Source organism: Canis lupus, chromosome 1 (assembly GCF_011100685.1).
Source record: "Canis lupus familiaris isolate Mischka breed German Shepherd chromosome 1, alternate assembly UU_Cfam_GSD_1.0, whole genome shotgun sequence".
In the NCBI taxonomy this organism is placed as follows: domain Eukaryota; kingdom Metazoa; phylum Chordata; class Mammalia; order Carnivora; family Canidae; genus Canis; species Canis lupus.
The window spans coordinates 64,658,644-64,675,669 of NC_049222.1; the positions used below are offsets into that span (position 1 = coordinate 64,658,644).

The 17,026-nt window shown below is 36.0% G+C and overlaps 1 protein-coding gene across 1 annotated transcript in view; it reads left to right on the top strand.

Annotated features, from left to right (window-relative positions):
* The window catches only part of RNF217 (ring finger protein 217), a 133,010-nt gene extending 119,834 nt beyond the window's left edge, over positions 1–13,176 (top strand). The window contains exons 6-7 of the mRNA XM_038525496.1: positions 1,998–2,069; positions 3,461–13,176. Of these exons, the coding sequence (XP_038381424.1) occupies positions 1,998–2,069; positions 3,461–3,534 (146 nt within the window). The 3' untranslated portion in view covers positions 3,535–13,176. The remainder of the gene's footprint in view (positions 1–1,997; positions 2,070–3,460) is intronic.
* Positions 13,177–17,026: the final 3,850 nt, after the last annotated feature.

Here is a 17,026-nt window from a genome sequence, read left to right on the forward strand (position 1 = left end):
TCCTGCTCGGGGAGGAGTCTGCTTCTCCCTTTCCCTCTGCCCCTCCCCCTGCTCTCTTTCTCTTTCTCTTTTCCTTGCAAATAAATTAATCTTTAAAAAAATAAAATATGCAAGCCAGTGCATTCTAAACTCTTAAGCATAGCTTTCAGAATGTAGAAAATGTCATTGTTCGATAGGATTTCGTATTACTTCATTGGATCCTGTCATTGGCAAAAAATAAATAAATAAATAAATAAATAAATAAATAAATAAATAAATAAATAAAACCCATGATTCGACATTGTGTCAATTAAAAAGTGATTTTTTAAAATTAGATATCAAAGATGGAATTTTCTCTCTGTCTGGTCATGGTTCCAAAGACCATTCCTTCAGCATAAAAAAATTTTAAAAGTTGATATTTTGACGAACTTCCAACAAATGGCAGCCTTGTGTTTTCTCTTTTATGGAATTGCTTATTCCAAATTACTGCCCTTACTTTGTCGAGTAGTGTTGCTGGTTCATCCCCACAAGGCCAAGCCCCTCTGTTCCTTGTCGTCTCCTGCTGTTTTGGCCTGTGCCCCCGTACCACCGGGTCACGTGCCTTCGGATCAAGATCACTACACAAGATGTTAACTACGATCCTCTCTTTTTCTGTGCTAGCGCCTTTCAAAGTTAGTGTAATGCTGACCGTGAGCTCTGCGCCCCGTTTATGCGGAACTAGTACTTGATCACTGCTCAGGTATTTATTTAGGAAGAAAGTGCCGGTTGATGCCATCCTTTGGCATCGTGAAGCGTTTAGCTTTCTTATCACTGCTTCCTTTTTTTCCTCTCCCTCACATTTTATTTTACTTTTTCCCTGGGACCAATGCAGACCTTCCAATTTATTTTTTAAATGCCTTTTGGCTACAGTTGACACACAACGTCACATCAGTTTCATGTGTATGACATAGTGATTCAGTCTCTCTGTACCTTATGCTGTGCTCACCACATGCGTAGCTGCCACCTGCCACCATACAACGCTCTGACAGGTATCACTGACTTATGCCCCGTTGCTATGCCTTTTATTCCTATGGCTTAATTCATCCCATAACTGGAAGCCTATATAACCCTCTCCCGTTCACCCATTTTGCCCATCCCACCCCCCACCTCCCCCATCCCCTCTGGCACATCAGTTTGCTCTCTGAACTTATTAAAATGATTCACTTGAATAACCTTCAAGGTACTGTATGTTTATTAGTAATTTTCTCTAACGATATTCATTTATTTATTTATATTTTTAGAGATATTTATGTATTTGAGAGAGAGAGAGCAGGGGGTTGGGGGGAGAGAGAGAATCCTCATGCAGATTCTCCACTGAGTGCAGAAGGGAATACGGGGCTCCATCCCAGGACCCTGAGATCATGACCTGAGCTGAAACCAAGAGTCAGACACTTAACCACCCGAGTCATCCAGGTGCCCCTCTAACAATATTCAAGCATCCCAGTTATAGTTCAGTTGGCTAGGTATTTGTATTATTACTTTTCTTTGGACCCAGGAAGTAAGTCAGTCACTTTTTCAGATATGGGCTTGGAGGTAGGCCCTCTGTAGCACCTGTTAGCTTTCCATTTTGTGAACTAATTAGATTTTCTCCTGCCAACCCAGAATGTGTCATTCCTTTGTTGATCTTTCAGAATCTTGAAAAATGAAAATGAAAGAGATCTAAAGGAAAAGCACAAAGATGACTGGTCCTGGTAGGAGAAAGTGAGCCAGAACTTTGGATTTTTTTTTTTTTTTTTGGTTATAAAGTTTCAGTGCTTTATGAAATGTTTGACTAATGTGCCCAGGACTTCTGTGGAGTTACTGAATTTACATAAGTATGTTTGTTCTACACCCGATACATTTCCTAAGAGAAATATTTGCCTTAATTATAATCAGACTTCTCAAAAAAACAATATACTCCATGGTATTGAAAAGCATTGCTGAAATTGTTGGATAAATTAGTTTTGAGACTCTAAATGGTTTTGTCTTTTGTTTTCCAGCTGGAAAATTATTCGTTGCACCTCTAATCCTGGTCTTGGGATTAGCACTAGGGGCCATAGCAGTTGTAATCGGTAAGAAACACTTAACATATCCTGAAATTATAATTTCCTAAGTGGCATAGAGAGAATATGAGTGTAAATGTAATAATATGAGTCAGTTACTAAGTGGATGTAACTGTCCCATGCCTGCCTTAGATAAACAATCATTGTAAGGTTTATAGATTCAGAAGAGTGTGTTTCATGTAGGGTGTATTTGCGTGACACTTCTGTGGTCTATAAAGACCTTGATTCGTGTATTTTATAAAGCATTGTTGATCCCCTTTCAATACCAAAGTTAATACAACTAGTATTTTAATAAAAGAGTGTAGTGGACTAGAACCTAGATTTTCCGATTCTGAGTTTAGGTTGGAGCATGAAGGAAAAGGACTCTGGTATACCCTTGGGTAATTGGGCTGTTCTAGTAAAAGGGTCCCTTGGCCAAAAAAGATACCTTCAATGTGGATGGGAACTGATACCCAACATAGACCACAGCACTGGCAAATGGAAAATGGATGAGTGATTTGTATAATTTTATTCATACAAGTATATTGACATACGTGTTTTAGAGCAGTGCATGCTGTAGAATAACCTTGAGGACTGGTTAAAACACAGGTTGCTGGTTTCTACCCTCAGTTTCTGATTCCGTACCAGGGCAGGGCCCATGGATTTCTAGTTCTGAGAAGATAACGGGTGACGCTGATGCTGCCAGTCCAGGGACCACACTTTGAGAACCATTGCTTTAGAGAATTTTAAATTCAGCGCTATAGATAGAGATTGTTTTTATGACTGTTCCCCACATAGTAGTCGGGATTTCTTTTTTCTATTCTAAATAAAACAAATATTCATATGTGAAGTTCTATTTAGCAAGCAATTTACATGTACAGGACACATAGAATTATACAGTAACTGGTATTCACGTCCTTACAATCTAGGAAGGACTTTAGGAGGTGGATAATCTTACTATTTACATTTAATGGTTGAGGAAACCAGGCTTACTAGGACTTCATATGTGGAATTGAAGAAGAACCAGGAATTGAACCTGGCATTTGGCTCTATGGCCCATATGCTATCCTGCCTGAAACCAAAGTGTCCTATCAGGCTGAAAATGATGCAACTAGAGATAGTAAAGAAGTCAAACCTAGGATTAGATATTTTGACAAAAAACACAATTCCGTGTTCAAACTGGTGTCATAGAGGCTCTTAGAAGGAGGAGAGAACCACAGAGAGCTAACACGGAATGAAATGTTACAGAAGTAAAGAACACTTCATGACATAGGTATCTCCCCCCTGTTCATCTGTATGCATTGCTAAATGGCGATTATTTGTAAAAGACTGCAAGACAAAAAATGGAAAGTGGGAACTGTTCAACTATGTAAACCTAAATGCCTCTCCTCCTAATTTGTTTTTGTCTTTTCCCCCCTCAGGTTTATTTGTATTTCCTATCTATTGCCTTTGTAAAAAACAGAGAAAGAGATCACGGACAGGAATGCACTGGTAAAATGCGGATGATTTCATGTAACTAGGCCAGGCCGGGTAGGAGCCACACAGAATGGCACACTCATCTGAGAGTCACATCTTGAGAAACACTGCGTCCTGTCCCATCTCCCTGTGGTTCTCTGCAAGCCACAATGCCTCTCGTGCCGGTGCACTCCCTACATGGTATCCTGTCCTTTCCTTATACAGTTTGCTGCTTTTGAAAAATGGTCACTTTCATAGACTATAAATATCTGTATCATAGCTCTGACCTTCTTACTGGTTCTTGGAAGAAAATATTTTAATTAAGAACCAGTTATCCTCAGAATTGTCTGAGCATGCCTCTCTTAAGCGTTGTTTGGACCCTCTTTGTACCTAAACCTCCTTGCAGGCCCTCTTCTGAGACTTGGTGTGAATAGCTGAAATCATCCCACCTGTACAAACAAGCGAGGCCACTTTTCAGAAGATGAAGGCTCACCATATGCACCTGTCTTTACCTGGGGCCCAAGCAGTATAATTCCTCCATCCTTTGGATGCTGTAATTGTTAGAAATCTCAATGCCCAAAAGGGAACTAATGAAACAAAATTACTGAGAAGAATCATGAGTTACTGGAGTATATATGTGCAGGGGTGTGAATGTGTGTGAATATAAGTATATGTATTAAAACTAGGTCCAATAACCTTGTATTTGTCAACTTCTATGCCTCTACACTATTTTTCCATTTTTTCATAGACGTATTTAAAGAGGACAGTTCCTTTCTGGGCATATTTTGGTAATATGCTGAATTAAAGTCAATGTAGACAACAGTCTATTTTGATGTTGACCCTTTCTATTCCTTGCTCTCTCTCTCTCTCTCTCACATACACACACACACACACACACACACACACACATACACCAGAAATTTGTGCAAGGTCACCTCAAAGATCATCAAACTTTATTAACTGATGAAACTGATAGGCTGCTTTTAGGAAATTCTCAAGGCCAGAATGTTCAGTCTTTTCAGATCTTATATTTTGGCATACATGTTTTACTAAATGAACAAATCCTTCAGATGGGATTATTTAGTTTAAAAAACAAATTCGCTGTAGCAAAAACTGCTTAAGCCTTTAAACAAATCACTGTTCTAATTTTTTAATCAGCTTGTAATTACAGATAATTCTGCTTTAGGTCAAGTTGTGATAGTATTGGTAAACCCACTTACTACCCTCAGCTCTCTTTCTCTCTCTCTCTTTCTCTTTTTTATCTTTTTAACAGTCTCCAAGATTTTCATTTAAAAAAATACAGTTTTGAAGAGTTTTTCTTATGCTTACTGCTCAAATACTATCAAATGTGTTGATATCTTTATGGATGGAGTCATTTGAAAACACAACTTTTTGTGTTCATGGGTTTTTCTGAAATAGAAACAGTTTTGGAAAAATGAAGGAAATATCTTCAGGAAGTTTTACCAAACTGAGATGTCTTTAAAAAGTAGACAAGGATGAGCAACTGAACTATGTTATTCCTTTGTTTTCATCATGAAAGTTCATCAGAATAATGGGTAAAGACCCCTAAGAAGTCTGAAGTTTGTGCTTATCTCCAAATCCTTAGAATTACCCGTCTGCATCAATGTAGCATTATTTGTCAGCAGCCTTATCTGAATCATAATAAATTCTGTGATAAAACATGCATTAACATGGATAGTTTGTCTTGGGCTCTGAAATAGAAAAGTACTTATCATTTTTATTAGGCCTAAAAAGTCCATGATAGTGAAGTTTGCTTGCATGGATAATGAGCTAGCACAATTCCACTCCTTCTGAGTAACACTCAGAATAGCTATCCTGCGATTTCTGGACTAGTCTATGTTCAGGTAGAGGAGAGGGTGCCATTTATGACTCTACAATGGCATATTTCTAAAGCATGACACACTGCAAGAAAAAGTGATGCTCTAATTTCACGAATTCATCTTACCATTCATCCATCCATCCATCCATCCATCCATCCATCAAAGAAATAATTTTGAGTGCCTATTGTATCTGCTCCAGTATTAAAACAAGAGAATGAAAATTCCTATCCTAAATCCTTGTCATTCTGTCATAAAAGTGCTTAATTTTTGTAAATTCATTTTTTCTGGACTTACGTGTTAGCTTGACAATATGTGAATGTTATGAATTCTAAATCTAGTGGATATGTGTATGTATCATGTGTGTGTGTGTATATATATGTAATCCTACATACACACATATATAATATTTCCTTAGCTGCATATAAATACAAATGCCACATACATATATACCAACTGGCTAAATAATATACTCTCTGGTCTTAGATAATCTATTTTCTTAGGTTACTGTATCTCTTGTCTTTGACCTACTCAGGGATTTTTATTCCTTCCTTTGAATAACTTATCTTTTGGAGATACTTTTATATTATTTAGAAACGTTCCAATTTCCCAGCTACAAACTGGTGTCTGTTATCAATGAAGGCTCTTTCACCAATGCTTGAGATACTGTACACAGTGTTGCACAGGGTTTTCATTTTTCTATTTCATAGATTTTTTTAAAATTAATGTATGCATTTTTCTCTTTCAAAGTTGGTATATATTGGGCTTTTCCCTGATAGTGACTTAAAATAGTAATTTGTAAACGTTTTTACTAAGTATTGTCAAGATCTTTAAAAAGAAAGAAGAAAATAAGAAGGATTATTTATATGTTGGTGCCAACATTGAACGTAAAACAGTAGTAACTTTTGGGATAAATTCTAAAAGCTACTTTAGAAGAAGAAGCGTACACATAAAATAAATAGCATTCTATCCAAAGCTTGTCACTTTTTATTGTAAATGTAATATATACTCCTTTAAAAAAATCAAACCCTATAAAATTATAAAATACAAATTCATCTTCTCTGCCCCACCCCTTATTTTCTAGGGGTAACCACTGTTAATGTTTTGATATGCATCCTTCCAGAAACTTTCTGCAAATATGTGTGTGTTTGTATATGTCCATGTGTATTAGTTTTATACAAATAGAATAATAGTCTTAATGTTCTATGACTATTTTTCATTTATTATACATTAGTAGACACCTTTCCATAAGTGTTTAAATAGAGTTACCTCATTCTTTTGTAAATTACTACATATTCCATTGTGGGGCTATCCTTTACTTAATTAGTCCCTATTGAATGGACATCGAGATTGTTTTTACTTCTCTAGTACAAAGCATCAGCGAAGAACTTTTACATATATTTTTATCACTTTATGTACACATTTCCATAACTTTTGAAATTTGTTTTTTATAAGATATTTGTAATAAAATTTTACTGTGTTTTCAGTGAATGAAACCATATATTTGAGACCCTTTTCTTGGAGAAAAAGAAAGATTATGTAGGAGTTTTTAAAGAAAAGCATCTTTTGCAGGATAATTTCCCTCCTGCTTGATTAGCCAAATAAATATGTGGCCAAAACTCATAAAGGAAAGTCCATCTTATTCCAATAAAGAAAATGCAATGAGATGTCTATAAGATAATGTGGGATGCCTATAAGATCCATTGATATTTGGATTGCCCCTTTTTAAAATTTGAGGGATTTAAAGGAAATACCTAAACTGATAATGTTTGGCACATTTTTAAAATAAAATACTATCCATGTTCATGCATGTTGCACCACAAAGGAACTTAATTATGCCATTGTGAGAAATAGGAAGCAATATATTGGAAATCATGAATGATCGCAGTTATCTACAAAAAATAAATCTGATTATTTGTAAGGTTTGGTAGTTTGTTGGGATGCTTATAAGTCTGGAAGAACATGAAACACTCATTTTTTGAAGAATCCCAGAAGCTTCCTAAGACGTTCTGCATGTGGAGTTAAGAAGAGAAGAAGGGTCAAACCTTTTGGTACAAGCAACCGCTTGTTGCCACCACTTTGATTTTCTGATAGGTGCTATTGATCCTAAAGATAGAACAGACAGGAAAGCAATCAAAGATAATTAAACACAACAAGATCACAACCTTGTTATCTCTCACTGTGCTTTCTGGACTGTGGTATCAGGATTCAGCGGTGCCTATCTGGAAATGGCCTGTCCTCTGCCACCCACCATCTCTTGAGCCCCAAGCCCCTAGCTGAGCCTTTATCATTCAGTCCTACCACCCAAATATATGGCCCTTGGCTCCCCTAAAATATCATCAAACCACTGTAATCTTGTCCAGTCAGTCTGGCTTTTCTCCATTCCTCTGCTGACTCTAATTAGCTCCTCTTCACTGCAAAAGAGGAGGAAAAATGAGACAGGTGAGAAGCTCGCTCTGGCACGTGCAAACCATCAATATACCTTCTTGAGCTTCGTCAAATTAAGTCCATCTGCCAAGACATTGATCCAGCTTCTCCCTTGTCAAACATCGCAGTTGTGTTTAACATTTGACTTTATGCTGCCTGTTAAATTTATAATTATAGAAAAAGCTAGTGGCCTAAATGAGATTGACATCCTTCATTAAGTACGTTTTTTTAAATCATGCCAAAAGCCATTTTATTTTTTAATTTTATAGCAAACTGCCCATATGCCTTAATGTGAGTCTTTACAATGGATTACATGCATATCTTTTTTTACCTGCTGCTGAAATCTATCCGAGTTATTGAAAGTAATTTTTCTTGTTGTCAGCTTTATTGTTTTGTGTTAATGTCTATTATAAATATAGCCTTAAAATTCAATAATGCACTTTAAAATACTTGTGCCATTTAAGTAATTTGACAGAATTAAAGAAGGGGTTACATATATTTTGATGGAGACAGTAGAATGACAGTATTAGTAAATATAAGTCACCTCTTTAAATTTGGGGTGAGGAGGAGGGTAGAAATCAGAGCCAAAAATTTAAAACAAGTAAGATATCCTCAGAAAAAAAAACATAGCTAAGTTCCTGAAATTACACTAATTCTAAAAATTGATATCAGGAGCTCAAACATAACAGGTAATTAATAAATGTTACCTAATAACCTAGCTGTAATGTTTGTTAAAATCTTAAGTTCACTTCTACGGCATTTTAACTTCATTTTCATTTTTCATGAAAACTATAAAAATTCCACTGGCTAGAAACTAGTAGTAAATCAAAACTATCACCAACAGCCACCTTGAGCATTATTTTTTAAAATTTCTGTAATTTAATTATGATCTCCTTCTTCTGGAAAATAAGTTGCAAAATCCCATTTTTAATACATACATCTAAATTATATAATAAAACTGAAATAACTTTAGAGAAGCATTAACACGTGGTCTGAACCAGAGTTCTAAACTTTGGGATTTATTCAGGATTGTGAAATGTGACCTTTTCAAATGCAACCCGATGATGCAAATCCTCAAAGGAGAAATGCAGTAGAGCTCCTTTATAACTCTGGGTTTGAGGATGGGGCTAATACACATTTTATAGCCAATTGTGAATGTGGGACTGCTACTGTAGATCCCTGTTACGAGAGTAGTACTTTAGCCGACTTTATCAAAATCCAAGAAGTAGAGAGTCACATAGTGTGAGACTTGTAATTGTCTGTTTGGAGCATTAGCTGAAGCCGTCATAAATCACACAGCTCTTAGATCCTGGTACTGATTGCCAATTATAGAAGGATGTAATTATGTGTATCACGATCTATATTCTTTTTAATTTTTATTTATGTTTTGGCTAAAAAAGTGACTTTTTTGAGAATAATATTACTTTAAAGGCAAAAAAATTATTTTTTAAATACACAAAATATTACCACTGCCTCTTTGTCACTTCCTTTCAGCTTATAAAAGAAATTTAATTAGGTATATTTAACTCTGCAGCACTTAAGTCATACAGACTTACTGGCATAGAAAATATTTTTGTTTTTCAAGTTTATCCCACATTTTTGTCACTGTTTTATTTTTGTCACTGTCATTATTAAGTGACTTTCTTCCCTGTTTTTGAAGTAATGCTCATATACTTCAACATGAAGTTCCCGTTTTCTTTAGATTTCCTAGTAATCTAGGTTTTTCCCTCTTCTGTCCCCTTCCCGTCTTGGCCAACTGTGGATTAAATTCCATCTCACTAACTCTGTTGACTAGTGAAATGAAATTCAAATTCTGAAAGGACTCCATAGTTTGGCTCTGGTAGTAAATTCACCTTGGCGTACTTTGTAAATTGAAATATGTGAGGAGCACCCCTCTTCTTGATGGGATTTGGAGACCCCTGCCTAGCCCCTCTGACAAGAAATAAAATGAACAGATGTCAGTTGGATCAGAGAGCCTATAATACTCTAAGACCAAGCTTCAGAAATTGCTTCATGAATGTTGTAAAGTCAGTGTTGTGTTTGCTTATTAATTGGACAGAGAGCGCATGTGGATATTCATCAGACCTGATCCCAAGTCCTTTATGATTCATCCAAAATGGCCACGTGTCTGGTTTTGGGTCTTTGTGTCAGCAAAAAGTCCTACAGCTTGGACTTGGGACTGGCTTTAAGTAGTATAGCATTTGTATATAAGATTTGAGCACGGGTTCATACTCCGTGAACATTATTAGACATTTTGATAATATAAAGTAGTAACATTGAATGTACGTGACATTAGCCTTATTCTAGAGAAACCATTTGTCATTTGCAAATGTTCAACATCTTCAGTGATACGATTTAGGTATAAGTAACATTCAGGTATATTTAGCATAGTTTGGGTATATGTTATGGAAGAGTCCAAGGGAAAGTCAAACTTGGGTGTTAAGGGCCCCCGTAATTGTTGAAATAATGTTATTTCCGATTTCTCCTTCTAGCTGAGATCCTGTGCTGTTGATCATCAGTTCCCTGGGAAGTTGTTAGGTATTCACCTAATGAAATCGTCTCAATAGTCCAGTCAAATTCTTAAAAATAATATTTTTTCATTAACATATTACTTCCTCTATGTCCAAATATACTTTAACTGCTTCTTTCAAGTAAAAACTATCTAAATGTTTTATATATTTGAATTTTTTAGTTTTTAAAAAATAGGTGTGCTTTATAAAGAAAATTCTAGACAAAGTATCATGAGTTTTTATCAGCTGACTACAAACATTTTCCCTCAGGCCCCTTTTTTAAGTTTCATATGGCAATGCTTTAATTTTGTTATTAGAACATTTTCATCATAATTAAAATTCTGTATATGGCATTGAAAAGAATAGACCAATCATATTTCTTATGACCCAGAACAGTAATTGGTTTATATATGCACATTACCATGTACCTTGACAAGAACAACGTCTTATAGATTTTTAATGTAAAAATTAATTGGCAAACTTGTTGCTTATTTGAAATCAATTATTAATAAGTAGTAAATTCTGAAAGATCACAGAAATAATGTGTAGAAGGAACACAACAGTGGCATTAAAATGTTAATACATTATTAAGAAACTACAAGTTGGTTTTGTTTTTATTTTAAATAAAATTGGGCATGAGATATATTCATGAAACAAATATATTTATATGTGTATATCTATTGCAAAACTATGGGGCAATTAAATTATTCATATTCTCTTTTTTCAAAAGAGTGTAAAATGCTAAAAAATAAATTTCAGTGTTTAATCTGTTATTGCTATATATTCAGAAATTACAGCTCTAGATATAGCCATTTCCCATTTGAATTATCATAATATGTCCCATTTTAATTATATTCTCATGAACAATAGCAAAGGAGAAGAAATTTCTGAATTTTAAAATGAACGACTCTCACTAGTGGTTTCTAACGATCTTGTCCATCATTTCATTAAATTGTGTATTTTTTGTTTTCTGTAAAATTTGTAACCAATTTCCAGGTAATATAAATTACAATATTTCTCATGTTTAAAATGAGCCTAGCTGAAAAGAGATTTTCTCTTTCAATGATATTGGAAAATGTGTATGTGGTTTTATTTTTTAACTTTTTCTACATTTCATTTGTCATACTATTAACTTTGGTATTCATAAAACTATGTGGAGGAAACTATTTTGAGTATATTTTTTAAAAGAGGCAGGAGAAATAAAATGAGAAACTAGATGGTAATATTATGTAGAGATCCCTGAAAGAGAATTGGAATAGGAAGTAACAGATCCCATTGAGGTGAAAATGTTGGAAAATAGGGAGTATTCGAAGACTTTAACTTCTTACATTGTTAGAGTAATCAGCTTATTTCCAAATGAATATTTCCTGCTGTTGGCTCCATGAGTTGTGATTTTTGTATAATATATAATTCCCCCCCCTACCGTTTCAATGTTTATGCATTAATTACTGAAAAGAAAGTAAGGAATGGGGAATAAATTCCCTTTTCCAATAGCACTAATGTATACTTCCTTAACCTTCCATATGGTGCTTTGTGTGATGAGAGTATATAACATTTATATATGTTATTAGTGCCTTATTTTTTTCACTTGACTTTATTTCTTACCTAAAGAGCCATATATTTTTTGTGAGTGTTCCTTGGCCCCTGTATTTAAAGTGCTGATGAGACAGTGTATCTTTAGTCTTGTATATAGGCTGCATTTGCTACCTTAACCCACTGTATTATCTCTGGAACAGCAGGTTAGCCAATATATTTTTCTTAAATTCAGTGTTTATTTTTAAGCTAAAGAATTTTTTAAAAGGGTATTAAACATCATAATTTGAAGACATTATTATTGAAATGTACTTTTAAACTGCAAAAAAAAAAAAAAGGAATGCTGATTATTAAAATTTGAAACGTAGGTTGGAATGGCTGTCAGCCTTTATAGCTCCAATTAGGACAAAACTACTTTACAGAAAAGCATTAAAAATAAAAGTAAATATATGGAGCTTCAGGAATTTGATCTGTTTCCTACAGCTTGTCTTTGGCAATATGTTATTTGTAATCTACGTCTACACAGATGTGGAACCACATGGTGTTTGGCTATATACATGTAATCATTCACAGTGGGCTTTATCAATACCAAGATATTTTGTATAATGTTATTTTGCTCTTCTTGGTCTTTGCTTTTATGTTAGCTTTATATAAAAAGCCGGTTTTGTTGTATTCTTCATGTATCATAGTATATAATTGAACTTTTCCTGATGAATGTATGGTGAATAATTAAAATAAATCATGTGCTTAGAAAAGACAAAGACACAGGTTGTATATGAAAATATGTGTACATATTTGACAAAGATAAAAAGAGGAAAAGAATCTTCCTGCCAACAGATATGTCCTGCTGGACAGGACTTGGAAATTAACAGATTTTTTTTTTTAAGCAGTAAAATTTAAAAATCTATTACCTCAAGAATTTTCAGTGGATACGTGTCAGTGTACTGCTCCTTGTTAGCAAATACAGTCTCACTTGCTGCTGGCAGTAAAAACAACCCAAGTGTCAGATCACACAAATTTTAGGGGCAAATCTTTCAAAAGGTGGATACTTTGTAATATTCTGGAGTCAAATTTTGGACTTTTGGTCATGTCCCTATGGCCTTTTGTTGTGGTTGGGCTTTTTTTTTTTTTTTTTTATTGTTTTTGGTTGGTTGGTTTAGAATGGAAGGGTAATCTTAATTATGAGATCAGATCTCATGGAAGGATATAATGACACTCTACTTGGATGAAAACTGTAATGGGAATCAACTATTTTTATTGTCACTGTATGAGCTGTTGTATGGATTCCTGTGGAGTGCTGTTTACTCGCATGATGTGTGTGATACATCATGCAACGTCATCTAGCAATGCTTAATAAACGTTTTTAAAAGAGAAGACTCTTGTCCTTTTTTCAGTACATTTGGAATTTAAAGAAATGAAAAGGTAAAATTTGACAGCGGCAAGATTATTTTCTCTCTGACTTATTCATTCATTGAAAATCCATTCAATATTATTTATTCAGTTAATTTTTTTTTCAGTAAACATGTACTGAGCTCCTGCTGTGCTATAAAAATCACCGCACATGCATTTAGGAGAAGGCCAGGTTCCAACACTGGTGCCAGGCAAGGGTTTCGACAATGGATTTCTATCTTGAATTCTTTGACTAATTTGGTTGGTGATACTAGGTTAGCCACATACCTAAAATAAGGAGTGCAATGGCGATCTCTAAGGTCTCTTTCAGCAGTTCAATTTGGATCTGTGTAACTGATTTTTAAAGTTAGTTCAAATGATCCAATTCTAGCCTTTCTCCAACCCGGAAAGACCATGTCAAGTGCCTGTGTCTTTCTACAGGCTGGTTCCCTATCTTCTCCTGCTCCACTGAACATCTTCTCCTCCATGCTCCTCAGGCCCAGCATCCTCTCCCACAGAATACCATCCTGGCCGTGCCACATGGGACACATCACCGTGGCCTCCACTGTTGAACATTCTTTGCAAATCACTACTGAACACAGCACTTTGTATTTGTTTCCCAGCGCTGACATAACAAAGTACCACAAGCTGGATGGCATAAAACAACAGAAACGTATCCTCTCACATTTCTGGAGACCGAAGTACAAAATTAAAGCTTCAGTGGGTTGGTTCCTTCTGGAGGCCCTGAGGAAGACTGTTTCATGCCTCTCTCTCGTGTCCGGTAGTTGCCAGCAATCCTTGGTATTCTTTGACTTGTGTTGTCTTCTCTTCAGTCATTGGATTCAAGGCCCACTCTTGTCTAGTACGGCCTTTTAGGGGGCCGAATTGTATCCCCCAAAATTCACAGGTTGAAATCCTAACCCCCAGCACCTTAGAATGAGACCGTATTTGGAGGTACAGCTTATAATGAGGTAATTAAGGTAAAATGAAATCATATGGGTGGGTCCTAATCCAACATGAAATAAAATTAGAGCAACATGATGACATCTTGCTGCTTCCTTGCCAGCCAGGAGGAGACTACAACCCTATGGTTATCAGACTGAATATAAGACACTTAATTAAATTTTAGTTTTAGATGAACTACCATTACTTTTAGTATAAATATGTTTCAAATATTTAATTTATGATATATATTATACATATCCTATATCATATATATGTGTCCCCTTATGCATATGTATATACATGTATAAATATGCATACCATGCATAATAGAAAGAACATAGACATTTGATCCAGATAGACAAATTACAAATTTAGGCTCTCCTTTTTAGCTCAGGGAACTAGAAGTTACTTAACCTCTTTGCACCTCAAATTCTTCATCTGTAAAATTAGAATACGCTTACCTAGAAGGGTTGTTGCAGGATTAAAATGCCTGGTAGGTGGTGCCTCAGTAATTAGAACACTGTCTGATGTGCAGAGATCAATGGCTCAACAAATATTTTTGAAGAAGTAAAAAAATACTTTCCCCTCTTTCCTATATGGAGTTCTCTAGAAACTTGAGATATTTTCTGGTCAGCCCTAAGACAGGATCCAAGCTAGGCCACCATGCAATCTATGGAGTAGCCCAGACTTCCACTTGGAAAACCCGCTCCACATCCTCTGTTTCCCAGAATAACCTAGTTCTAGGATGCAGGGAATTCTTTACGATGAACAACCCATTTGATACAAGCATTGTTTTCCTTCTAGAAAATGTGATTGCTTGTTACAGTACAATGGCAGCAACATTTTACATTAAAATTGGAAAGTCACCTAACCTTTCAGAACCTGACTCCAACTGCTCCCTTCTACTTGTGGCGGTGATCCTAACTAATTTAAGTGAGTCTAAGCAGTTAAATAGCAATATAGGTGGACCCCATCTCTCTAAAAAATCATTTGAGTGGCACATTTATTACCTAGAACTGGGATCAAATTTTTCTATCTCCTTTCACAGTATGCATTTTTGTGTAGTCCCTTGATAATAGTGAAAAATAAAGATGGAAGTACTGTTTATGGACCTGAGGCTGTTTCTTTGCAGAAATAAAAATCATCGTAAAAGAAGATATTTTTTCCTCATGTTTCTATTGCAACGAGGGGTTTTGTTCTTGGCTTGGATTTCTAACCATGAAATTCACATCAGCTAAATGTGATGGTCTGGGTAGTGTCAAGAGGCCTGGATTCTACTTTCTGTTGGTGGGCGCTGTGACCTTGGCAGCAATAGGTAATAGAATCAAACTACAGCAATTAAAAACCTCCTTCAGCATTTTGCAAAGTTAGATCTTAAACAACTGCACAACTGAAATAAGTATACTGTGGATACTGTTCTTACAGGAGGCCCAGAGGAGTGCACACTGAACGGAAACTCCCTTCTCCCTTCCCTCAAGCAAATTACTCTTGACCCAGAGAATGTTATTAACAGTCCCGGGGTTGTAATTGTGACCCTAAATTAATATGCTTCTTATCCGGACCAGTAATTCAACATCCAATTCACACATCTTGGCTTGCCAAATTAGAATTTTGGTTTGCCAAGTTAGACGTGATTGCATACTTTAAGACGTTGTAAAGCTAGTTTCTCTTAGCTGATCTATTATTTAAACTGGGTACAGGAAGTGCCAGGATGAGGAGGACAGCCCCCAAGAAATCATCCAGGCCTTCCACGGAGGAGGTTGGATGATTTCCCCCTTTCCCCAGCGGCACAGAGGCCCTTTCAAGGGCCAGAAATAGATCCCCTATTGAGCCTCTGTTTATCTCCTCTGACCATAAAAAGCAGCTGGCCCTGCAGGAAAGGCTGGCGGCTGCAATTAACTCCAGGAGGCCGTAAGCCGAATCTGAGCAACAGAATAAAGACTGCTCAAAGAACTTTAGGAGTCATGTTGCTAGCTCCTTGCTAGAACCATTCAGTCCTCCTCTAAGGAAATCTGTGACCTAAACCCCACACATCACTGTAAAATTTCTTGTGGCCACCAGAAGCACTCAGAATCATTCCATTATTCTTGGAGCTGCTTCATGAGGACTATTTATTGACGATCCACTACACAGCTAAATACCAATGCCATTTGGTTTGATGAAAAACATTTTTGAAAGACTCCATTGAGGGGTCCCTGGTTGGCTCAGTCAGAAGAGCAAGCAACTCTTGATCTTGAGGTCATGAGTTCAAGCCCTATGTTGAGTGTAGAGATTACTAAAAACTAAATAAATAAACTTAAAAAAAAAAGAATGGATTGATCCAGTTCTCACCTTCCATTACTTGGTATTTAAACTTTGCTCAGTATTAGGCTATAATTAATAATTACAAAAATAGAAAGCAGAATCAGGGGTTTGTGTTTTTTTCTTGTTTTGTTTTGCTTTGTTTTGTTTTTTAGATTTTATTTTTTGAGAGTGCACACAATTTGGGTGGGGCGGCAGGGGGGAAGGGAGAGGGACAAGCAGACTCCCTGCTGAGTGTGGAGCATGACCCCATCCCAGGATCCTGAGATCATGACCTGAGCCTAAGGCAGATGCTTACCCTTCTGACTGATCCATGCGGGCAACCCCAGAATCAGATTTTTTAAGGCCACTGAAGTCAATAAGAGGTTTCTATTGGAACACTTCATACATTATTGCTAAAAAATTATCAGGTCGTTAAGACACAGCGTTAAATATCTCTCATATCTTTGCTAAGAGCCCTTAAGAACACTCTTCTTGTTTATATTCCATACAAATGAATTAATATAGGTCTGAAAAATTGCAATAATCCAATTCATTAGACATATGACCAGGAGCAGAACAGAGAAGTATCAATTGCAAACAACCTGAA